General features: G+C 33.3%; 1 protein-coding gene across 9 annotated transcripts in view; it reads left to right on the forward strand.

The window, feature by feature from the left end:
• Positions 1-12,252, forward strand: part of LOC103490460 (uncharacterized) — a 42,887-nt gene extending 30,635 nt beyond the window's left edge. For 2 of the 9 annotated variants that reach the window (XM_008449971.3, XM_051079150.1), the window contains 14 exons: positions 638-707; positions 4,044-4,193; positions 4,446-4,514; positions 5,727-5,871; positions 6,007-6,071; positions 6,169-6,234; positions 9,860-9,953; positions 10,274-10,310; positions 10,457-10,514; positions 10,697-10,837; positions 11,104-11,171; positions 11,598-11,664; positions 11,756-11,824; positions 11,926-12,252. In XM_008449971.3, coding sequence (XP_008448193.2) covers positions 638-707; positions 4,044-4,193; positions 4,446-4,514; positions 5,727-5,871; positions 6,007-6,071; positions 6,169-6,234; positions 9,860-9,953; positions 10,274-10,310; positions 10,457-10,514; positions 10,697-10,837; positions 11,104-11,171; positions 11,598-11,664; positions 11,756-11,824; positions 11,926-12,009 — 1,183 coding nt within the window. In that variant the 3' untranslated portion in view covers positions 12,010-12,252. Of the gene's footprint in view, positions 1-637; positions 708-4,043; positions 4,194-4,445; positions 4,515-5,726; positions 5,872-6,006; positions 6,072-6,168; positions 6,235-9,859; positions 9,954-10,273; positions 10,311-10,456; positions 10,515-10,696; positions 10,838-11,103; positions 11,172-11,597; positions 11,665-11,755; positions 11,825-11,925 lie in introns of those variants that run through there. The other 7 variants (XM_051079147.1, XM_051079148.1, XM_008449972.3 and 4 more) reach the window with 7 other exon arrangements.
• The last annotated feature ends 12,632 nt before the right edge of the window (positions 12,253-24,884 follow it).

Below are 24,884 nucleotides of genomic sequence, written 5' to 3' on the forward strand. Positions count from 1 at the left end.
GAGAACACTTGGGAGATATTCTGACTAAAGCTGTAAATGGAGCAAGGATAAGCTATTTGTCAACAACCTGTGTATGATCGATATATTTGCTCCAGCTTTAGGGGGAGTGTTATGATATATATTTATATTATATGTTCGTAATTGTACATATGCTCTCGGGTTTATTTGTTCTCTATATATATGTAACTTTACCTGACTCTATACGAATAAGAAATACACTATTCTCTCAATCTCGAGTACAAATTGAACATCTGACAAACGATTTAAATATATTTTCATTGAAATAATTAAAAAATATTAATGCTCAAAAGGTACAAATTTGAAATGAACCTTTTCATTGAAATAGTGAATAGATATTAATGCTCAAAAAAATACAATCCCTACGAATGAGTGAAAGGAAAATTATAAAAAGACAGAAAAACTGAATTTCAAAGAGAAAATATATGTTTGTTCTTAAAAGTTCTTGAAAGTTAAAGACAACTACCTAATAGCCCCTGAAAGAGTCGTAAAGAAAAATTTACTTCTGATTTTATATTACAGTAAATTTAGTTATATTGCTCTGCTTTCAACAAATGGAGTAGTTTCGATGACTTGATTTGAAGTGCTTATCAATCTGATGTTTAATAATGCTACTCAGCTCTAGATCTAGACAGACGAACCAGCTGTGCTCCATCAGCCATTGTGATTCAAACTCCCTGTTGAATGAGGTATGCCAAATCTGTGGGGTAGATTACAATTATAATATTAACCACATGAAATTCTTCTTCCTTTTTTTCAGCTTTAAATTGGTTGATAAGAGAGTTAATTGGTTCACTGTTTTTTAAGCCCAAAAATGTCAAATATACTGCTGGGGTTGGGTAAAATATATCCACCATGTTTATCAATGTGCATACCTTGCGCTAAGCACATTATGAACAATAATTTTTTTTTTTGAAAAAGGAAACAAGCCTCTTCATTGAGAAAATGAATAGGCAAAGTAGAGTTAAGTACAATGAAGAGACAAGATCCAAGCCTTTAAGATCAGTAAGTGCACCCAAACATTTCAACTAGGTTGGCACTCACTTAACACTCTCATCACATCCTAACTACGACTGAAAAGAAAAAACCGAACCAAGGCGAATACAATTCGAGCAATAAATCTGGAAGCGAATAACCTAAACAGTCTGAAAATACAACAAAAACAGTCTGTAACAAGGCTGGCTTCTGACCAACCTCGCAAAGGGTAGTGAAGTTGGACGAGGTCCTGGGCTAGGATACGTTTTTTTTAGCGCATTCCCTGATTGGAGAATAGAAAAGGATGCCTTTCCCATGGAGCGGTAAGAAGGCTAGCTTTCCTATTTGACAGAAAGGTACCCCATCCAACAATATTGCTAAGTGAAGAAGGGAAATGTTGCTTGTAAAGCTCTTTCGTCAAGTGCACGATCATGACAAGAGTCGAGGAAGTGAGGTCCCACCCCCTCTTACCAGAACTCCGCTTTGGTATGAAGAGTCAGTCCTTCGATTGAACCTCGATCATGGTCTTAGCATATAGCAGTTAATGCCCCCATCTCTCTCGACCCATTAAACATAGAAACCAGAAAAAGAGTCATAGAAGTATGCCCAATACCTCTACCCAGTATGAGGGCCAGTGATGTATACCAAATTTGAGAATTTTATTAATGTTTAGAAGTTGTGAATACAAGAAAACAACTACTCTAAAAGTAAACTAATCGTAATCCTAATTAATAAAAGAAACTTAATCCTAATCCTAAATAACAAATGAAGCTATTTCTAATCCTAATAACCAAAGAAATTAATCCTAATCCTAATAAATTAAAGATTTGAACATAATACCTATTCCTACTACAATATTTCTATCCCTCCCAAAAAAAAAAAAAAAAACTCGTCCTTGAGTTTTAAAACGAAAATGAAGGTAGAGATAAAAGAGTAAGCCGGTTGAACGGAGGCATCTTGGAACATCCAACATCAATAATATCAATTTAGGAGGGTTTGGAAATTTAAGGTTAATTCAAAAAAGGGAAAATTTGTGAAAGAATCGTGAAAACATCCACTTCGTATTGTAACTTCTTTTCTCTTCATTGATTCTTGTGTAAATTGCGATTAGTGTAGCCCAAAATTCATCGTTGAGAATTGTTTCTTCATTTTTTTGTGCAAAAAGATCAATTTTCATTGGTTCGGTTTCCTCACAATGCTGCTGACTTCTTGATGCCAGCTTCTTCAAGAGGCATTTAGTCGTGTTCTGTCTGAGATTGTGGGTCGTTCCTTGGTTAACTTGTTTGGTCTTGCCTTCAAAGAAAGAAGACATGTCTTGACTTGCTCCATTGGTCGATTGAGGGCAAAGTCAGAAAGGAGCTTTCTAGGTTCACGAACACTATCCGAAAATCTTAGACAGATTGACCAGTTAACTTGATAAAAACATCTAATCATATAAGAGCACCTGCCAATTAAGACTAATGTCTTGAACGGCAAATGCTTCAAACCCTTTGCTAACGAGCACCATGAGGAGGCATTGATTCTAGCAATGTCCAAAAGAGTCATTCAATTGGAATTTTTGTTTTCATATTCTTTGATTTTGCTCAAACCAAATTTTCTGAAAAGTTTTTGAAAGTAGGGCGATTTGTCCATAGCAATTTTGGTTTCTGTTTTAGATTGGGGCTGATTTGGAGCTGGAAAACATTCTTCTTAAAGTCAGAATCAAAGATCCAATTGATGTTGAAAGATCTGAGTAGTTTAAGCCAACATTTCTCTGCAAAGGGACACTTATAAACAATTGCTGTAAATCTTCAGAATCCTGCAAACGCAAAGTACAAAGGTTTGGGGATAAAATATGAGATGGAAGTTTTGACTACATAATCAAAGCGCAATTTAGTAGCCCATTTAGCATTATCCATATTGTGATATTAACTCTTCTTGGAGTTTTGCTTTTCCAAATAAACTAATCGAAATGCTTTCCGATGGGGGAAGCTAAGGATAAATGTTTAACCACCAATTAACCGATTTAACAAATTTTATACTCAAAACTTGCTTTCAAACTGCCAAGCATTTTACCAAGGTTCTCCAACCTGTTTGTATTCACCAATTGGAATATGAATGAATGATCTTCCGCCTTTACCATGCTAAATGTTGCACCTCATAACCCAACCGTTTTTATTTCTGAACTTGGAAACTTCCACCTTTCCAGTTTCTCTTTCTTGTAAAAGTAGGAGTCCTCTGATTTTCGATTCAAATCTGAGATGGCTTCAATGAACCAAATAAGCTGTGATTTTGAGATGGGTAGGATTACACTTGGGTCAATGTCTTCTACTTGAAAAACTCCATTATTGTGCCAAATGCATAAATGCGAGTTGTTTATCCTGCAGCTTTTAACTTCAATCTCTGTCTTTGTTTCTAATGCAGAAAAGTCCAAAGTGAAGTCTGATTGAGGTAAAATTGCAGTCATCGTGTAGCTACCGGTGTTGAGATGTTAAGAGTCCCACATTGGAAAATCAAGGAGACTCACACTCTTTATAGGATAGATGGACTACTCGTCTCATTGCCAATTGGTTTTAAGATGGAACCCCATACTATCAAACATGGTATAAGAGCCCATTAAACTCAAACGGTATTCGGTCTAAGATAGGTGAACCCAAAGAGGCACCATCTTGAGGGGGCATGTTGAGATGTTAAGAGTCCCACATTGGAAAAACCAAGGAGACTTATACTCTTTATAAGAGAGATGGACTACTCCTCGCATTGCTAATTGGTTTTGAGATGAAACCCCATGCTATCAAACAATTCACCCAAAAACTTAAGTTGGTGATTGAAGGCAAATTTAATTATATATCAGTAACAACCGAAAAAAGGGGAAGAGCCAAGGTGGGAGGCGGAGGGAGGATTGAAGATGAGGGGGAGGGGGAGGAGAGAGGAGAGAGAACTTATTTGGATACCTTTATCTACATTTAGATCTTACTAAACTTTTGTGTTTATTACCTTGCTTGATGGTATGACGTGCTTCTTTTTCCCTTGTAAGTTACACATGTATTCATCTTATTACGTTCTTTTAGATATCAAGAGCATCATTGACACCAGAGTTGAACTACATTGCTAAACCAGCAGCATCATGGCTCGATGATTTTCTTGTCTGGTTGTCTCCAGAGGCATTTGGTTGCTGCCGGAAATTTACAAATGGTTCTTATTGTCCTCCTGATGACCAGGTTTGACTCCATAGGTCTATTTTCTTTCCTTGCCTATGCTTTATTTTACTACTGATGGTCGCACCTAGTCGTAAACTTCAGATTTTCTGCAAGCTCCGACTGTATATTTTCATCTAATACTGAATATAGTTCTTAAATGACCATAATTCTTCTCCATGATTCTATGTCCCTCTAACATTGGTTGTCTTTTATACAATCGTCCAACCTGACACCACTTCATGATTAATGAAGTATGGCAATTTCTTTGTCCAGCCTCCTTGCTGTTTTCCAGATGAAGGTTTCTGTGACTCAAGCGAAGGAGTGTGCAGAGATTGTACAACTGTAAAGTTCTAATTTCTATTACATAGCTTTCAATACTCTAAGGCAGTATTTGGTATGTGGTATGGTAGGGTAAGAAGCTTGAGAATTGGATAGACAGCTGTGTTTGGTACGTGGGATCAATTCTAAGTGTTTAGATTTCTTTTTATGGTCTATAGTAATCTACTTTTTTTTTTAATATAATAATTATTAAGAAAAGTTTGCTTAGATTTGTTGGTAATATATAGTTTAATAAGTTGATTCATACTAATTTAAAATAACTATTTTAAGTTAATAACAAGTAATTTAATTAAGGTAAAATGCACTTTATCCCCTGAGGTTTATAAATGGTTCTTGTTAAACGATAAAAAAGAAAACACTAGGTTTATGTGAAAAACCCTAAAACAAAACCACGATAAAGAGTCACTTTTTATTATTTTCACACACACTAAAAGTTACAAAAGAAGATAACTTTATAAGTTTTAGCAAGTCCTAATACAAAAAAGGATATAAACTTAGGGTAAAGTAAAACACTAAAATACCCTCGAGCTTAGAAACTATCAACAAAGCCCCTTATTTTCAACATTTCCCTCAAATTGGGGCGTAAATGTCAATCAAACCCAACTTGCCAACACAAGTCAAAACTTGACCTAAGTAACCCTTTTGGTGAGAACATCAGCGACTTGTTCTTTAACCTGGAGAAGCTTGGCGGCTATAAGCAAAACATGCACAGCAATGGAGGCGAAAGGTTGGGAGGGTTAAAAAAAATAATGATGAAGATGGAGGCCACATAATTAAAATTAATAATTCTAAATAAATAAAATTTGTCAAATCAGCGGGCTAGCTTATCATTTAACCGCCACATCATTTTATCGTTAGTCGACTCAAGTAGTGGAATCATTTATAAAACCTTAGAGACTAAAGTATTTGTTTCGAAACTTCAGGGACTAAATAGACACCAACCTCAAACCTTAGCGATCAAAGTGCATTTTATCCTTTAATGTAACTGCTTTTTATGATATTTTTGGTGGATTTGGAATTGTGGATGCTGATGAGTGATGCCAAATTGTGTGGGTTTCTGAAACCCCATTACCAAATACCAAATTCCCCTAAGATGGCTTGCCTATTGTTGAAGTTAGACTAGTGTTATTAGATACCCCGTGCATTAATATAGTGAGATGAGGGTAGTTTGATGCCCAAAGAAAGGGACATGTGCTAATATCTGTTTGTTGTCAGTGCTTTCGCCACTCAGATTTGGTTGGTGACCGTCCAACTACAGGGCAATTCAAGGAGAAGCTTCCATGGTTCCTCAATTCTCTTCCATCTGCCGACTGTGCAAAGGGTGGTCATGGAGCTTATACCAATAGTGTAAATTTGAAGGGTATTAACTTAACATTTCCATTCTTTTTCGAACTTCTTTTTTTCCTTTGATAGTTTTTTTGTGTGAACTTTTTTCTTGGCTACTGAATGCATTAAAACCTGGTTAACTCTGTTTAATTCTTTTTCTTTATTTCAGGTTATGAAATTGGTATCATAAAAGCTTCTGAGTTTCGGAGTTATCACACACCACTTAACAAACAAGTATACCAGTAAAATATTATTATTCATGATTTTGAACTCAGTGTTTACTGTTTGCATTTACTTGGTAAAGATCTTTGCAAACCGTTGTCTTTTGCAGGGTGACTATGTAAATGCACTGCGAGCTGCAAAGGAGTTTTGCTCAAAGATTTCTGATTCTTTGAAGGTTTGAGTTGTTTTGTAAAGCCAACCGATTTTCTGAATGCTTTTCTGCATTAGAGCTGACAGCTGCTGGTTAAAATATGAAATAGTTTTTATCTATACCAAACTACAAGAAATACTAGATTTTTAAAAGTATACCCCCTTTTTTATGAGTTATAGACTATAGTTAAAGGTTTCTGTCAAAGAAAGCTGCATGCTATTGAAACTCTAAAACCATAATGCAGAAATATGGGAGATCCAGAAGATGAAGAATATAAGAAGCTTGGACTCAAATATATCGATTGAAAATGAAAAAAAAAAAAGTCAAAGTGATTTCGAGAAGTTTGAATAGAAAATCTGAAGCTATTTATGTCAAAGTATCATGCAAAATTAAGTTTCAGACATTTTACCTGCAGTTCACTAATACATACATTATGATATAGAAAAATATGATTTATTTGAGGACAAAAGATAAAGAACTTAGGTTGGGGAGCAAGGTTAATCCGTAGTCAGCAAGATGGCTCCTACAACAACTACGTGAAGAAGTTGTGAATTACTCAGCCCCATTACCGAACATGGCAAAGTGTGTCCTCACAGATGCTTTTGTGATTGGTTTAGAACCAGCTCTTCAAGCTGAGGTAGTTAGTAGACACCCCCAAACGCTTGAAGCTTGTATGAAGGAGGCACAGTTGGTTTATGATAGAAATTTAGCCTTAAAATTGGCAAGAGCAGAACTGGGGATACTGGAACCAAAAGGGGGGAGACTTCATCAATCAAGGGTGTTGAAAAAGGGAACCCAAGAAAAACAGAGTTTGAAATGAAACAAATCAGGATTCCTAACAAATCACGATTCCTATGAAGGAGGCACATTTGGTTTATGATAGAAATTTAGTCTCAAAATTGGCAAGAGCGAAACTGGGGATACCGGAACCAAAAGGGGGGAGACTTCATCAATCAAGGGTGTTGGAGGGAATGAAAAAGGGAACCCAAGAAAGACAGTTTGAAATGAAACAAATCATGATTTCTATCAAAGGGAACTCCCAAAAGGGTGAGCCACCTGTGAAGAGATTATCGATGCTGAGTTTAGAGCAAGACTGATAAGGGTCTTTGTTTTAGATGCAACGAGAAGTACTCCCATGGGCACAGTGGAAGGCTAAAGAGAAAAGAGGGTTAATGTTGTTCATTCTTAATGAAGAAGAGGGAGCATAAGAAGAAGAAGTTATAGAGGGAGTAGAAGAAAAGATTGTACTGATAGATAGCGAGGCTACTCATAACTTCATACATCAAGCCCTAGTTGAAGAGAAAGGTATACTGATAGAGGGACACCCCAATAAGCCCTAGACGCCTTCCTTCTCCAGATTTCTTTGACTTCTCATGACATAGGTTGGGTTTTAACATCACATTAAAATTCAGAATCCTGCAGCGTCCATGGCGTAATCCCCATTTTTCCTCTCCTGATTGCGAGTGGGCCTTATCCTCCATATTTAAAATTGGCCCACCAAGGTATAGATGATTCGACCGTTGAGTGAAAATTGAACCGTGGATGACAATAGGCTTAGCATTTTCATTTCCCTCGCGTCTTCGGAATTCTCCAGCCTCTCCATTTGCAAAACACTGGGTCTCCATTGTTTTTCTTAGAATAAGCTTAAGCCCATTCGACTTGGTAAAACCCAAAATTTTAGGGTTTGTTTCTTTGGCCCTTACCTTCATTCCTTTTGGTTTCTGGCGTCAAGGGTCTTGCCCTCTGACATTTCATGTGGGCAACAACTTCTTTTTCCACCTCTTCATGCAATTTGTCCCTTCTCCCAACCTCCTTCTCCGACCATCTTAGCTAAACTTCGTCCGGCATATTTAGTGCTTCCAACCTCATTGTTCTTCCTTCATCTTTTCTCGACGAAATCAACCATGATTCAGAGCTTCTTTTTCCCTCGCAAGCTACTGTCCTTAGCGTTTATCAAGGTTTGTGTCTTCAGGCTATTGGTGACCGCTTCAGTTCCTCTCCTCCGTTGCGGATTCTGTTCGTCTCCTCCTTGATTATTCCACCATGCTGGTGTACTTTCTTTTCTCTGCCATTTCTTCTTCCATCTGCTGCAATGTGATATCTCCTCCTTCTATCGAGGCCTACCGTTCTCCTTAGCTTTAAGCCACAAACCTTTCTTCATTCGTTGGTCCGTGAACTTAAGCTTCTTCGACTTTTTTTTTTTAATTTTTTATCTTTCCTATTTGATATCCCCCTTTGATTGAGCCACTGTCTTGACCTTTGCTCTTCACTTTTTTTCTCCACAGATAGTCTTTTCGGTTACGAGTCTTCTCTCTTTTTCGTTCTGTTGATCGTGAATTCACCGGTGGTTCTTCATTCTTTTTCTCCTCGGATTGTTCTTCATCTTTTTTGTTCGATTTCCAACTTCGATCAAGACACCGTTGCCTTCAATGCATTGTACGAACAACTTCTTCATTTCTAGGGCATTATTAATCTTTAACCCACTAATAGTTATTTTTTTTTTTCGTTTCAAACTTGACAGTTGCAACCAATTTTTGCTCATATTTTGGATTTTCTTGCACTTCCTTCTTCCGCCATTTTGCAATTGTTCTTTGCAATCTACTTTCGTGCTTGCTCCCATGACCAACCTGCTTCTTCTTCCATTTTCTCTTTATGTTTCATTTGAGTCCCATCTGAAGTTCTTGATTCTTCAATCCGATGACTCGGAGTACTGTCTCGCACTTCCTCCATAATTTTCTAATACTTTTGCAGAGATCCAACATCATTTCCTTCAACTCCGAAACTTCCTTCTCGTCGTACCTCTTCTGTTCTTCGAGTTGTTCCTGTGTGATAGCTCTTATTGCCCAGGACTGAACTTGCTCTGATACCAATTTGTTAGGATCCCACCTAACAAGGATATCTCAAGACAAAGGTTGAACTCAAGAATAATTAAAGGCAATCATATATGAAAATGTATGAAATATATTCTAAATTAGAATAAGAACAAGTAACAAAGTAACTCTAGCCTTTCGAGAGGGCTAGACTCTCCAAGGTTCCCTTACAAGGAAATCCCTTTACAAAATTCTTCACCCCTCTCCCTAATCCCTCTCTTACTATTTATAACGAAAAGTCCTAACTAACTCACTAACTATTTACTAATATGCCTCCACTAATAACCATCTTCATTTCCTACTAATAATCCACCATTTCCCTGTCTAGGTCATTACAGATACTTCCTATGAAGAACAAGATCTGAATTTATTATAATGTAACTATAAGAAAATACAAGATAAACCAAGTATAAGGCACTTGGAACCTTCTTCTTGAGTACTTTCACCCAAGTCCTAAATCACTCCATAAAACAACCCTCCTTATTGTCTTTACCCTCCATCTATTTATAAGAAGTGTTAACCACCCTAGTAGCCACACTTCCAACAATAACTACTAGTAACCACCTTTATACAATAACTACCCGTAACTTTCTATCTATCTAATTTTCTCTTATACCCCGAACTAACATCACACTAAATATCTAGCACCTAACACACCTGCACCCAAAATGGTTAAAATTCATTGGATTTTACTTAATCTTTATTTCAGTTGAATAGCAGTAGACTTGCATTTTTATGATTTAAGTCCCCATATTTGACTGACAGTTGCTCTATTGCAGATGGATATCTTTCCATACTCTGTCTTCTATATTTTCTTTGAGCAGTATCTTGATATATGGAATACAGCTTTGATGAACATCGCCATAGCGCTTGGTTAGTACTTCAGGGAACATAGAAACCAAAACATAGGTTTTTGTTTTTTGTATTTTTGTTTTTAATTTAATTTAATTAATTTATTTATTTATTTTTTGCAAAGTTTGCTAGGGGACTTTTTTAAACCATTTTGTTTGGTAACTTTAGTTACGTTTCATGGGCTTGGCACCTAGTTAAATACTTTGTACATCTTTCTTAAACTAACTATTGTTGGTTATATTCTTGATAATATAGGTCCCCGTGTTATTTTATTGGCTTTATTAATGTCTTAACTAGATTTCTCAGTATCTCCCTGAGAATTTTCTATGATTCAATTCCAGGTGCCATATTTATTGTCTCTCTGGTCATCACCTCTAGGTATGAATATCCTTTTGTGTTTGGCTGAAATTTAAGTGGACCTTATTTATTTAAAAAAAGTAAAAAACAAATAGAACCTTTTTTTGTAGCGTGAAATGCCACTTCTTTATTTGATCGTACTTTGATATATTGGTTTTGAAATGCAGTTTGTGGTGTTCGGGAATGATTATACTTGTTTTGGCTATGATTGTTATTGATCTCTTGGTATTTTTCTCTTACTACATTTACTACTTTACTAATGTTCCCTTTTTGAGAAGTCTACGACATTTTTATTTTATTCTTTTATGTAATTTTTGGCTTTCTGTTTCCTTTTATATATGTTTGGACTTTGCGAAGTTTCAGTTCTTTTCATAAGGGGTTGATTTCTCTTTCTCCGTTTTTTGCAGGGAGTAATGGCAATTCTGAAAATTCAACTAAATGCAGTCTCTGTTGTTAACATATTGATGTCGATAGGAATTGCTGTTGAGTTTTGCGTCCATTTAGTTCATGCATTTTCAGTTAGTACCAACCCTACACACTTCATCACGGTCTGTAAACTCATGGTTTAATTTATAATTTGACTTATTGGAAGATTTCATGCAATACTTGATCGTGAACCCATGGTGTGGTTTCTGGTGGAGTAACGGCACATGTCATTTTTATAACTTGACCATTGATTGACATGCTATTTTATGGGAAGTGCGATTTAGTCAAATAGCTGGCTTATTATAGGATAATGCATCTTGTGTCTTGCCTTTTTATTATTATTGATTTTATGATTTAATAACATATTTGGCCAAATGCTCTCTCGTAGGTTAGCTGTGGCGACAGAAATCAGCGAGCACAGGAGGCTTTGAGTACAATCGGAGCCTCTGTATTCAGGTAGATATTGTGTTTGTTTTTCTTTTATGTTGTTATTTAAACATCTCTGATAATCGGTATAAGCATTTGGGGATCATATTCAATAAAAGATGGATGACTTCCGTTGTTGGAAGATTTGATTGTAAGAAGAAACGATTTCCCATGATGCTCTCTATTTTGTGGAACTGTTACTCTTGACTCAGGTTTTCCTTGTGCTGGTTACTCAACGTTTTTTAAAACAGGTGTTCCACTTCTCGCAATTCTAGTTACTCTTAAAATCAGTTAAATGATTTTCCAGTTTAATTTTGAATAATAAAGTGAATATTTCTCATACTCCATATGATCTATGAGTTCTCTTTGAACGTTCGTGAAGTTTCTATCTTGCTCTATTCTCGGCATCCATATGATGGAGTTTTGCAGAATTTAATAATTTACTCTTGGTTGCAGTGGGATCACTCTCACAAAGCTGGTTGGAGTGGTCGTTCTTTGCTTCGCCAAATCAGAGATATTTGTGGTATTTGATTTCTAGCTCTAATTCCTTTTCACAAATTCACGCTGCTCTCTTGAGAACCTAAAGAACCAAATATTGGCGGTGGATTCTGCAGGTTTATTACTTCCAAATGTACCTTGCATTGGTCATCATCGGTTTCCTCCATGGCCTCGTGTTTCTACCTGTAAGTTCAAAAACTATTCATTCTTATAAAAAATGGCGTTGTTTCGTTTGCTATGGAGGACTGATTGAGCCGTTTATTACACATCTGTTCATCCTTCACAGGTAATTTTGAGTATGATTGGACCACCATCAAGATATTTGATTAAAGATGATGCTCCTGTGGAAACTGAGCTTCTTGTTTCATAAGGCATATGATGAAATATGAAGTATGTCCGGTCCCTCTCTCTTGGACAACCTTTTACACTTTATTTAGACGCACATAAGCACAGTTAGGTATATCATCTCTAATTTTTCTAATGAAATTCAGAAGTTGGTCTTTCAACATAGCTGAAGTTGCCAGATGCACAGGAGAATGTATATGTTTACCTACAGAATTAATATATGTGTTTCACACTTCTTACAAGAATGTGATCAGATTATTTCATGTTACTTCATGACGTTTTCTATATTGTGTAGAATTGGGAATAGAATTAGAGTATTAAGAGTATTTTAGTAATTGACTAAGAAAATTGTTAGGAAAACGACACTTTGACCTATTTTGGAGACCCAAAATGAAAAATGTCCTTTTTAAAAACCATTTCTAATTGACCTTATGCTGACGTTATGCATACGTGAAATTATTGATTTATCTTCTTTTCTTCTTCAAAACCTTCACAAAGCAGGAAAATGGCTAATCTCCCTCTCACTCACTTTCTTTCTCTCATAGATATCGCTCTCCTTTGTCTCGTTATTTCGCTTGTTGTCTGGCTGTTTTACTCTTCACTTTCTCATTGTCTCGCTCTCCTCTCTCTCGCTATCCCATCTCGTTCTGCAACATTGTCGAGTCTGGGCATAATTTAACTTGCTGGTGGAGGAGCAAAAGACGAAGTACAAAAGAAGCTGCAAATAGAAAAGATAGGAAATGTAAGAATAAAAAATACAAACAAAAAAGAATACCAAAAAAAAGAAAAAAAAGAATAAAACACAGAAGTAGAACAAGAGAGAAGAAAAAGAAAAAGAGCAGGAAGAGAGATAAAATAAGGGTAAGTTGGTAAAATTGTTTGAAGATGATGTAAGCAGGTCAAAAATCTTGTCTCAAGAAGATGTAGCATTTTTTATTCGACTTCCAAAATAGATCATCCATACGAAACTGTTGCGGTGATTTTGTTATAAATAGAAGGGGATTTGAATCAGGTGCAAATATTTTTAATAAAATTAAGTCCTTGTTACCTCTCTTTTATATATTACAAATGTATCAAAAACTGACCAAATCAAGTGCACATTAATTTATTTTTATTAATACCAAAATCACCCTCCTTTCTTTTTCACATTCGCATCTCTCTCAACCCTTTATCTTTTCTAATTTGCTGACATTTTCTTATGTTAAAATATCTCAATTCAATTTTTGCTTCCTTTCATTCTGATTCTATTTATCTTTTTCATTTTAAGGAATCGCGCTTTCATCTTTCCATTCCTTTTTTTATTTTTTGATTGTGATTTCTAAAATTCTAGGTTCCAATGGTGTTTAGTTGAGGAAATAATTATCAAGAAAAAGGATTGAAGGAGTAGGAGAGGAAGGAGGTGGGTGGGAAAAACATTGTCATTATTGATTAGAGAAGATAAATCTTAGCTCATTGCTTGCTTTTTTCAAAGAAATTAGATTATTGCCCCTTTAAGAGCATTATTGCCATCTATCTGTGGTTTTTAACTATTTGGTTGCTTGTTTCAATTTGTGGTTTTTTTTTTTTTTTTTTTTTTTTTTTTTTTTGTAGTTTGTGTGTGTAAATCAATTTCAATTGGAATTGGAAGTAGTATTTCTAATTTGTCAAAAATAACATTTAGTGTTAGCAAAAAAAAAAAAAAATCATTTCCTTTTTCTAATTGTGTGTTTTTCTTCTGCAGCAACAGCACCGATTTCCTTCTCTTATTATGTGAATCATGATGTATTTAAATGCTTTTAATGTTTAAAAACTCATTCAAATAGCAATTACATGGTAAAAAGATGTCAACCAGATTGAATGCATTTTGATAGTGTGAGACTCGTGCCTAAAAAAGAAAGGTTATTTTGGGAAATAAGAAGCTAAGTGTCTTGGAAAGGGAATCCCAAGGCATCCTTGTGTGATCTCGATCGAGATTTGAGGCAGAAGGTTGATCTTGGGGCAAAACTTGATGCTTGCTTGACCGAGATGAAAGATAGAATGCTTTTTATGTAAGGATCTCGGACACTCATGTGGAATCTCGAGCAGCAAAGTGAGATCTCGAGTAGTCTCGGTGCTTGATTGAGATGAAGGACAAAAAGGTTTTAGAGATGGATCTCGGGGCCATCTCGGTTCTTGTTTGACCGGGACAGAAGTAGAAAAGGAAAATTTTAAGGTTCTCGGACAATCTCGAGGTCGTGTCTGGTCGAGAAGGGTGAAGATCTTAGAGGATCTTAAGCCGATCTCGACCAAGAATCCAGGGGTTTTAAGCAGGTTTCAATCATTTTGCGGCTAAGTAAGAGCTGACGAATTTTTTGGAACTTAAGAGATGACTATTCTATTCTGGAAATTAGTACAAATAAAGGAGAATGGACGAGAAAAGAAAGAAAAATCAAAGTTTATTAGTGATACTTTGTTTTAAAAGGAAGAAGTTAGGCGAGAAGAGATCTCTGGGTTGTTAGGCGTTCTAGACAAAGAGGAAATTTAGTATTGTGAGTGTTTTTTCAGAGAAAAAGAAAAGTTTTCTAAAGCTTTTTCTTTAGAATTGAATCATGTTATAGTAGAAAGCATGTTGTAGTATTATGCATGTTTATATTAAGCATTGATTTTGTAAGGCATGTTTTATCAAGGTGAAGTTATGAGCTCCAAAGTATGTTTTATGTGATGAATGTATTGTATTGTATGGCTTGCTTGAGAATAAATCATTAGTCTTATTCCTATGAATGAGCTCACTATTATGTGCATATAATGACAAGGAAACCATGAGGTGAGCGGACCACATGCCGGTAAAAGGCTAACCAATGTAATTGTGTTAATGGCCTGAGCAACAAGAAATGAATTAGTGAAATCTTAGGAGATGCTGATGATGATGCGGTCATCACAATAATCTATACGTAGAAATGATTCATGTTCTTGGTGAAAGGAATACTGGAAGACTAATGTGTGTTTATGATTTCTTAAATTGAGGCATTGAAGCATGTGTTTATGAAAATGGTTTTACTTATTGTATGCTAAAAAAGGTTTTCAAAATTGTTACTCACTAAGTATTTGACTTACGTTTTATGTTTTCCCTCCCCAAGTGATCATGCGTTAAGGCTTAGTAAAGAAAAGTGAGACAGGTTGCGATGCGAGGAAACTAAGCAAGACGTTTAAGTTTAATTCTTATAATTCTTGTGTTAAGGATGTATATAAAGTGTATTTTGTAGAACACTTATGGTTATTGCATGCGAGATGCTCACTTTGTCTATGTTCCTCGCATAACTACTAAATCCTCGTTGAGTACAATTTTTCCTATTGCTTGTCCAAGTGTAAGCGAAACAATAGGTTTCCTGGGTAATCGGGTCGAACATAGGGAATTGATCAAACCTTAGTTCTATGGTTTACTCTTTTATTTAGGCAGTATAAATTAACTATACAGTATAAAGTAAATGTGTATCTAAGCTAAATCTATTATGTACACTAGAGATTCTGTAAAAGGTGGTAAGATGGTGGCGAGATGAGAATGTGAACTAGCTAGTATTAAGAACGAGTGAAGGAAAATATTTGCATTGCAAGTGATTAAATTACTCGATAAGCCATGATGCGATAGAGATCAATTAATTAGCTTTTGATTAAGACGAGTACCTCTCAGTGCCTTTAACGCCACACTTGCTTGTCTCTAGGGATGCCAATGACTAAGCTTCATTAACCGAAATATATCTAGGACTTGTTGCATATAAAATTTATAGTACTTTTTAAGGGTGACAACCTCTTGGCGCCAAATACCAACACATGTTCTCCTTTTGGGACACAAATGATGAAGGAGTTTGTTCAAACTCCATCTTGCGCATGGTAGTTATGTCCTTGCTACTTACTCTCTTGAGTAGTTGGCGATAAGCATTGGCCATTCGATGATTATAGCTCAATGATTATAGTTCAACTAACACGATATATCTTATAAGTTAAACTACTTATCAAGAACTTATCACAAATCTAACCTACTCATAACACATTGACAGATAAATAGTAAATGAATGTTGGATTGAAAATCAATAAATGTGCAATGTATGAAAGGATGTAGGCCTTAGGTCACTTTACAATATGAGCAATATACATTACAACAAAATATAGAAGTGGAAGGTAAAATAATGAACATCACAAGTTAGAGGAAGGAAAAATTGTGAAAGCTTCTCTACTCTTTCTCTAAGCTCTCACTTACAGATTGATTGGAGAAGAAGAAGAATATATTTTTACAGACGACGAAAAGGCTAGTCCTGTTATCCCACTCTATAGGGTTTGGTCCATTAAGGCATACTTTACTTGGTAGAGATAAAGTCCTTTTATACGCAACTTTCGGTGGGAAATTTCTATTCTTCTGATCATGTCAATGCTGATTGCAGCCTTTGTCAAGTCACATCAACTCTTACTACCATTTTGTCTTCAAGTGAACATTCCTCGCATGATGTTGTCGTTCCTCGCCTAGAGATATTTTGCCAGATAAAGTTCCTATCATGTAGCCTTTGCACGCGCTCCTCTGTGATTCACTATGTCTTCTTTCATCTAAAATCCTGCTATAGAACACTTAAAACCAAAGTAAAACAGGCGTAGAGACTTACGTAAGTTGCATTCTCTTATAGTTATGAATTTGCAATAGAAGTTACGCGTTTTGACACATTTATCATGCGTTTTGGCTCCATTGTTCTACCTAAAAGACCATAATATTAAGAAGTGGTTTGTGTTATCAAACACTTGATTCAAGTATTAAGAAGTGGTTTGTGTTATTAAAGTTGTTGTGGTTCCGCTACTTATGTTAGGTTTGGAATCGCATAATTGTTTTAGTTCAATGATTCTAGTCGCATCTCGTATCGCATTCCATGTTTAAGGGACGCGTGTGGGGTAGGGTGTTATAGGTGGAATAGTTGATGGACTTATTTATTAAGTTACATTCAAAGATATATATGGTTTTGAGAGGTGGAATTCATCAAAGAGAGTTTAGTTTTCTCCTTATTTTCATTTAGTAACTATCTTATTTCTATGAGATAAGTCGTAGTTTGTGATCGTCATGTGAGTTTTCATAAGATCTTAAGTACGCCATGATTTTTATCGATTTTTTATGTAATTGTTATATGATTAATATTTGATAATCATATAATTTTCATTAGATATTAAGTACTTCATAATTTTTATTTGATTGTCATGTGATCGCTATTTGATTGATATATTACCATGATGTAATTGTCATGTGAAATTTTCATTAGATCTTAAGTACTTTGTGATTATTACATGATTCTTATCTAATTAATATCTTATTGTTATCTAATTGTCATGCATTGTTTATTAGATATTTAGTAGTTTATGATTGGTACGTGATTTTTGTTACATATTAAGTATACTTTGTGATTTTTATTTGATTGTCGTTGATTGATATCTTACTGATATGTGATTGATATCTTACTGATATATGATTGACATTTAATTGCTATTTGATTATTATCTTATTCATGTATTATTGTCATTTGATTAATATGTAATTCTTCCTTTGGAAAAAGAAATAAATTGAAGTCACGTGAAGTTAAAGGAAACAAATAACTATATATATGATCTATATCAAACAGTAACGAAAGATTCAATGTCAAGTAACAATTAGACAGGTCAAAGAATAAAAGCTAATCAAATGGAAATTAAAAGGCAATCAAACATATTAAAAATTACTATGACAAAATAAAGTAATCAGATTACAATCAAAATATAATCTTAACTATCTCAGACAGGAAGAATTGAAAAGGAAAAAAACACAAGATAGCCATCACCCTTATATTATATACTAGTTTTTTGCACGTACATTGCACATGGATGTATGTATCTTTTAAAATATAAAATTAATAATATAAGTTATAATAGTATTTGATTAATAATTATATTTTCATATTTTTATAAAAAAAATTACCTAATTTTGAGTTACATCTCATCATTTTTTACTTCTATTTAAAATTAACATTTTATTGATAATTATAATTAATGATAGAGATGTTTCAAAATTAATTTATATTAAATAGTGAATGCAAACTTTTTTTTTAGTCCCTTTATTTCAAGTTTAGTTATGAATTAAAATATGATAATATCTAATTTACATTTTTAAAAAATTAATATTATATCTCTAAATTATAGAATAATTTTGAATTAATATTATTGAAGATTATTGAAAGAAGTAGAAGATATATATTTAAAAAGAAAAGAGAGTTAAATAATATAATAATTTTATGAAATAAAGAACCAAAAACTAGATAAGAATACAAAAAAAGAATACAGGGAGAAGAGAAGACAATTGAGAATTGTGGTGTGTATACAAATGATCTCTACAACCTCTATTTATAGGGTTGTGAGAATAATGGTTACAAAACCAAACATAAATAGGGAGAAGAAAGTTATGGATATTGATGGAGAGGTTATTGGATGAATTTTTAACCTAAGGAGGTTATGGACATCTAATAATGTTTGACTTTAATATTGAATATTCATAACAAATAATACTAATTTTTAAATTTAAGAACACATTCTCCAAAAAAAATGAGAAATTTTAGAATGTTGATCTAGAAAACGTATGTCATTTTACTTTCCCATTTTAGCTGGAAAAATAAAAGAAAAAATAAAATAGAAAATAACGTGGAAGAAATTTTTTCATTTACTCATCTATATAACTAAAAGATAACAAAAAAAAAAAAAAAAGAAAGAAAGAAGAAGATAATATTTACAAAGAAATGAAAGAAAATATTTATATAGATCTCCAATATCAAAGAAATAAAAATTGTGTTTTTGCATTTTTCTTTCCTCCTAATTGAAGCTGTAATTTTCTAGGTTCATTATTTATCTTATCTTCTCATATTTCTTATCTCATTGCACTTCCCTCTCCATTTTTGTTGCTATAAGGAAGCAAGGGGTACGATATATTTATATTGAATAAATTGGTGAAAGTGCGGGTTAGAGAATTCTAAAAGGCTTCTTTGAATTTATTATCATGCTTATACAAATTCTTCCACTACCATGAAGTTAATTAGGATCATAAATATCTTTCAATTAAATATTGAAATGGTTAAAGAAATTGAGAGAAATGGTTAAGATTCACCCACTATCCATCCTTGAAGTTGAATAACAAAATTGTCATCAAATGAACATTAAGAATACTTATAATCAAAAGGGTAAAATGGACTAAAAAAATTTCTCCATATAGAAGCTTTTATATATACTATAGATATACTAAAAAAAAATTGAGTTCGTATTTGGCAACCATCTAAGTTAAGTTTACACACTTTTTTGCTTCTAAATTTATTTATTTGTTATCTACTTTTTTACAATTGATTTAAAAAGGTAGCCCAAATTTTGAAAACTGAGGTACTGTTTGATAATCCTTTTGTTTTTGAAAATTAAGTTTACTGACACTATTTCCATCGCCAAATTTGCAAATCGGGATGAGAAGGAAATAGGCTTGATTGAAAAAAAAATAGTTACCAAACTGTGCCCAAAAGAGTTGCTTTAGAGATATTTTATGGGAAATTTTAATAAATATAACAAGCTGGTAAAATATTTACAAGCCTATAAAGGTGGCCATTTTTTTTAAATATTCCAGGTTTGTCCTTCATTTTCATCGTCTTTTTCTCTTCCTCTTCTGCGATTTTTTTCTTTTCATCATCTTTCTTCTCTTCCTCTTCTTCTTTTCTTTTTCTTTTTTTAACTAATTTTTTTTTTCAAACTGTTATTTGGTTCAAAATTATGTGTCAAATATAAAAGATCTATTTTTTTATATTTTTCAAATTGTTATTTTTTGTTGTTCAAGATCATATACAAAATATAAAAGAACTTGAAAAAACATAGTCAAATCTAAATGATCATGTACCAAAGAATGTTTAAAAAAATCATTTAGATTTGGGTAGCCAAATCTAAACGATTGTGTACCAAAAGAATATTGAAAAAAATCGTTTAGTCAAATCTAAACGATTGTGTACCAAAGAATTTTGAAAAAGAATCGTTTAGAGATTTGACTACCCAAATCTAAATGATCGTTTACACCCAAATCTAAATGATCGTATACTAAATCTAAACGATCGTGTAACTAAATTTAAACGATCGTGTAACCAAATTAAACGATCATGTACAATTTTTTTCTATATATGTAAACTAACCATTTTTTAGGATAATTTACATAAATGTAACAAAACCCAAAAATATTTACGGTTGTTTAACAAAAAATAAAAGCCCATGAAGCCGATCAAATATTTTCATAATTTTCAGATTTGGTCTTGAATATTGTAGACGATTATCATTTTTCCTTTTTCTTCTTTCTTCTTTGTGATTTCTTCTCTTTCATATTTTTCATTTTCTCTTTGAGATTTTCTTTTTTATATTTTTAAACGATTTATTCTTCTCTTCAAATCTCCCATTTCTTCTTCATCGTTTTTGGCAAGATTCTTTAAAGCTATTTCACAATTGTTTCTATATTCTTCTTCATCTTCCTTATATTCGAGTATATCAAGATTATTCAAATATCATTTTAAGTGATCAACACGATCACTTACTATTATCAACATGATTGTTTACCATGGTCAACATGATTGATTAAATTTGAAGTCTTTTTCCCATCGTTTAAAACGTACTACACAATCGTGTTGACATGATCTAAATGATCGCCTACGCACCATAGTCAACACATTGTTTAACATGGTTAACACAATCGTTTAGCATGGTTAACATGATCGTTTAGAATGGTCAACACAATTGTTTGATTTGATGTTTTTAATGATAATTTACATTAGACTACACAACCGCTTATCATAATCAACACGATCGATTTTCATGATCAATATAATAGTTTGTATGGTCATCAAATGATTTAGCATAGTCAACATGATCATTTAAATTTGAAGCATTTTTCTCCATCGTTAAAAAGAACTACACGATTGTATATCATGACCTAAACAATCGTAGATCATTCATTTAGACTATGGTACATGAACATTTAGACGAATATTACTTATGCATACGTGTGACTGATTAATCTCGTGTTGACTGAGGTATTGTTGGTATTCCTCGTTTTGTGCCTGTGGGCTTTTTTCGTTTTCGAAATTGTTTTATGCTTTTTCTGTAAGACTCGTATTTAAGATTCATAACTAAGACAAGTAGTTAAGACCTGTAGTTAAGACCCGTAGATAAGACTCGTAGTTAAGACAAGTAGTTAAGACCCATAGAAAAGAAGAAGTAAATTTTTTTGACTAAGTGTCCTAAAATAGGCATTTTAGGTCTTATGCGAGAAGAGATTGGTTAATCCACAAAATGATTACGCGAGAAGAGGTTGGTTAGTTTGTGAGAAAGGTTATGCGAGAAGAACCATAGAGGTTATTTGGACATTTTAACAAGGTTAGGTGTTTTGGACAAGCTGTGTGGCAATCGGTTAAAAGTTAATCCAAGTGTCTTAAGCTAATCACATGCATCTTTAAAGTCAAGTAGGATGTGGATAAGAAGCAGGAGGTGACGACTTATCAAGAGCTTAAGGGTGGCTAAGCTTGTTTAAAGATGAGCATAAATAAGGGTCTTCAGCCAAATTATTAGTCATGGTTATTTTGAGAATTTGAAGAGAAAAGTTTAAGTGTTGAAGTGCTGTAAAGTGCCAACGTGAAAGAACTACGCGTGAAGGAGAAAAAGAGAAGCCTTTGAAGTTTAAGTAGCTAAGTAGAAAGAGTGTTTCCTTTAAAGTATTTAAATGATTTTAAGCAACTTATAAACTTGTTATAGTTTGAAATAATGATTTCAATCTAAATGTTTCTAAAAGAGATTTACATGAAAAACTTATATGTTTAAAGCATGATTTATGTATTTCAAAGCATAAATTGTTCATAAATTGTGTTCAAACCATTAGTTACTTTATGTCAATGTGCTAACTATTATGTGCAGATAATGAGTCAAGGCAACCAGGGGGTGAAAAGGGCTACATGTGATGAGAAGATGGCTGATACGTTGAAAGGAACATATTAAGCTTAGCGACATGAGCAACAAGGATAGATCTGTATATTATCGAATGCTATGGTTACAACAGTCTAAACGCGAAGTTACATGACCTAGTGTAGAGAATGATTCGTGATCCTTGGCAAAACGAATGTTGATAACTAATGTGTGTTTATACAAGATGTTGTGTTTATGAGAGTTGATTATGTGAAATGATTTATTACTATGAAAATATATGTTTATGCGTAAAATGTATTTGATATGTTATTATGGAAAAGTTGTTTACGTAAAATGTTTTGATGTTTGATGAAAGGACATTCACAAAGGTATTGTGAAAAGATTTTCCTTAAAACCTCACTGAGCCTTTTAGACTTACGTTTTTAAAACTCATCTTCTAGGAGTCAGGCGTTAAGGCCAAGTAAGAGGAGTTTGGAGGGGTTGCTGGGCAAGAAGCTGCCAAGACATTTTAACCTTTAAAGATTTAAGTGTTGTGTGTATGTATTTGTTGTAAAGTCATTGTAAAATGATTAATGAAGTTTAATAAAGTCTTAGTTTGGTTACTTCTCTGTGCTATATTTGCATATCGCCTAAAGGTTTTTGTTAAGGTATAAGTTAAGGTTAAGAAAGGTCATGAGGCGATTAAGCAAAGCTTTAGGAACTCAAGACTGAGTATCGTTGGCGTTTAGGCGCCTCAAGGATGCTCAAGTCGCATCGAGTCTCGCATACTAAGCAAGGGTGTATGTGGGGTAGGGTGTGATAATTTTACCGGTTTGTTATTATTTTTTTTTAAAAAAAACCCTTTTTTTTTCCAAGTAGCAGTGGTTTTAGATTCTCTTAAAAAAAGCAACAATATATATGTATATAAACTCCATAACACCTCTTTATTAAAATTGTATTGTTTTTTCCTTTTGTTCTTCCTTTTTTTAAAAAAATAATGACAAAACTTCTGGTGGCCGAATTCTTTTAATTTTTTTAATTACTCCATGATATAATAATAAATAATAATAATCTAAACCTAGATTTTCTTTTCTTCCCTTTTTCTTTCTTTAGTTTCATATTCCAAATCTTTTTTTTTCTTTAAATGTTTATTCAAACTAACGACTACGTAATTATTCAACACTGATTCGATAGTAATCTATATCACTTACATCAAATTAGCTATTAATATCAAATAGCAATTAGATAATTACCAATCATTAACAAGTAGTATTCGATAACATTACGAATCAATATTAGATAACAATTGATATAGTTAGTTAATTATCATGGAGTAATCGTACAGCAGTTGGCATCATTAGTGTTGGAATTTATATCCTAAAACTCGTAGTTTGTAATCAAATTCTATTCAATAAAGTCGTTATTGAAAAACCGAATACTATAATCTTAAATCCAATAAACTAAGGTCCTGAGGCTATTTTGAGTAAACTTGAACTTTATGTGGCTTGTAGTGTTAACTTCTTACAATTTGCCACCTTGAAAATGCATGAATGAGACAAACTTCTTCATGTCATTGCTCATACCCTCCTAAGATCTCATGGTAGGGAAACTAATTTTTACCTCCAACCATTGATTGAGGAACTAAAAGAGTTATAGAATTTTGTGCGCGTACGTATGATTTTCTTACCAGTCAGTTCTTTCAGTTGTATGCAGTTTTGTTGTGAACGATTAATGACTTTCCGTCGTATCGTGACTTATTCGAGTGGAGTACGAAGGGTATCAGGCATGTCCCATATGCATGGGAGATAAATCATCATTCGGAATAAGAGGAAAAGTATCTTTCATGGGACATCGACGCTATCTTCCAGAGAACCACGTTTGGTGTAGAAGTAAGCTACACGATGGAAAGATAGAGCATAGGACTCCTTTAGTGGTAATGGATGGGCATGAAATTTTGGAACAACTAGATTCGTTGGAGTTTCCAGTTATGAGTAAACATCCTTCATTAAAAGATAAGAAAAGAAAGAGAGCTCTTAATTGGACTAAGAGAAGTATTTTCTTCGAACTTCTTTACTGGTTGAGACTACTATTATGTCACAAACTTGATGTAATGCATATTGAAAAAAAGGTTTGTGACAACTTGGTTAGTACGTTGTTGAATATTGAATGAACACTGCTACAAAATCTACTTTACTTGACACTAGGCACTTTTACATACTTGACGCTTTTGTTAAAAAAACGTCAAGTATTGACAATTTTAAAGGAAAAACGTCAAGTATAGTCTAAAAAAAGTGGAGTTTTCACGGAGTTTTTTAGATAATTTTACGCTAACCTTTACTTGACATTTTTTTCACGTCAAGTATAAAGGACATTTTACTTGACGTTGTATTCGTGTCAAGTATTGCGAAACTTTACTTGACGCGAAAACAACGTCAAGTATAGTTTAAAGAAGACAAAATTTTCACCAAAATTTTCGAATTATTTTTACTTGACGTTTTGTGTCGCGTCAAGTATAGAGGAGATTGTACTTGACGGTTTTTTAGCGTCAAGTATAGTGCGAATTTTACCTGACGTTTATTGTGCGTCAAGTATAGTTGACATTTACTTGACGTGGAAATAACATCAAGTATAGTTAAAAATTTTATTTGATACTTTGAAAATTAATATTTTAAAAATGTCAAATATAAAAATATAAAAATAGAAAATATAAAAATATAAATATTAAAATATAAAATATAAAATATAATTTTTTTTTTATTTCTCTCATTCCATTAAATAAACTTATTAAAATAAATTTATTAAAATAAAGTTACTAAAAAAAGTTATTGCAATGTTATTAAAATAAACTTATTAAAATAAATTTACCAAAAAAACTTATTAAAAATTAATTTGGTAAAAGAAGTGTATTAAAATATATTTAGTAAAAAGAAATTTATTAAAATAATTAGATAATTTTATTGAAAACAAATTTATTAA

The sequence above is a fragment of the Cucumis melo genome, chromosome 11, assembly GCF_025177605.1.
Source record: "Cucumis melo cultivar AY chromosome 11, USDA_Cmelo_AY_1.0, whole genome shotgun sequence".
Lineage (NCBI taxonomy): Eukaryota > Viridiplantae > Streptophyta > Magnoliopsida > Cucurbitales > Cucurbitaceae > Cucumis > Cucumis melo.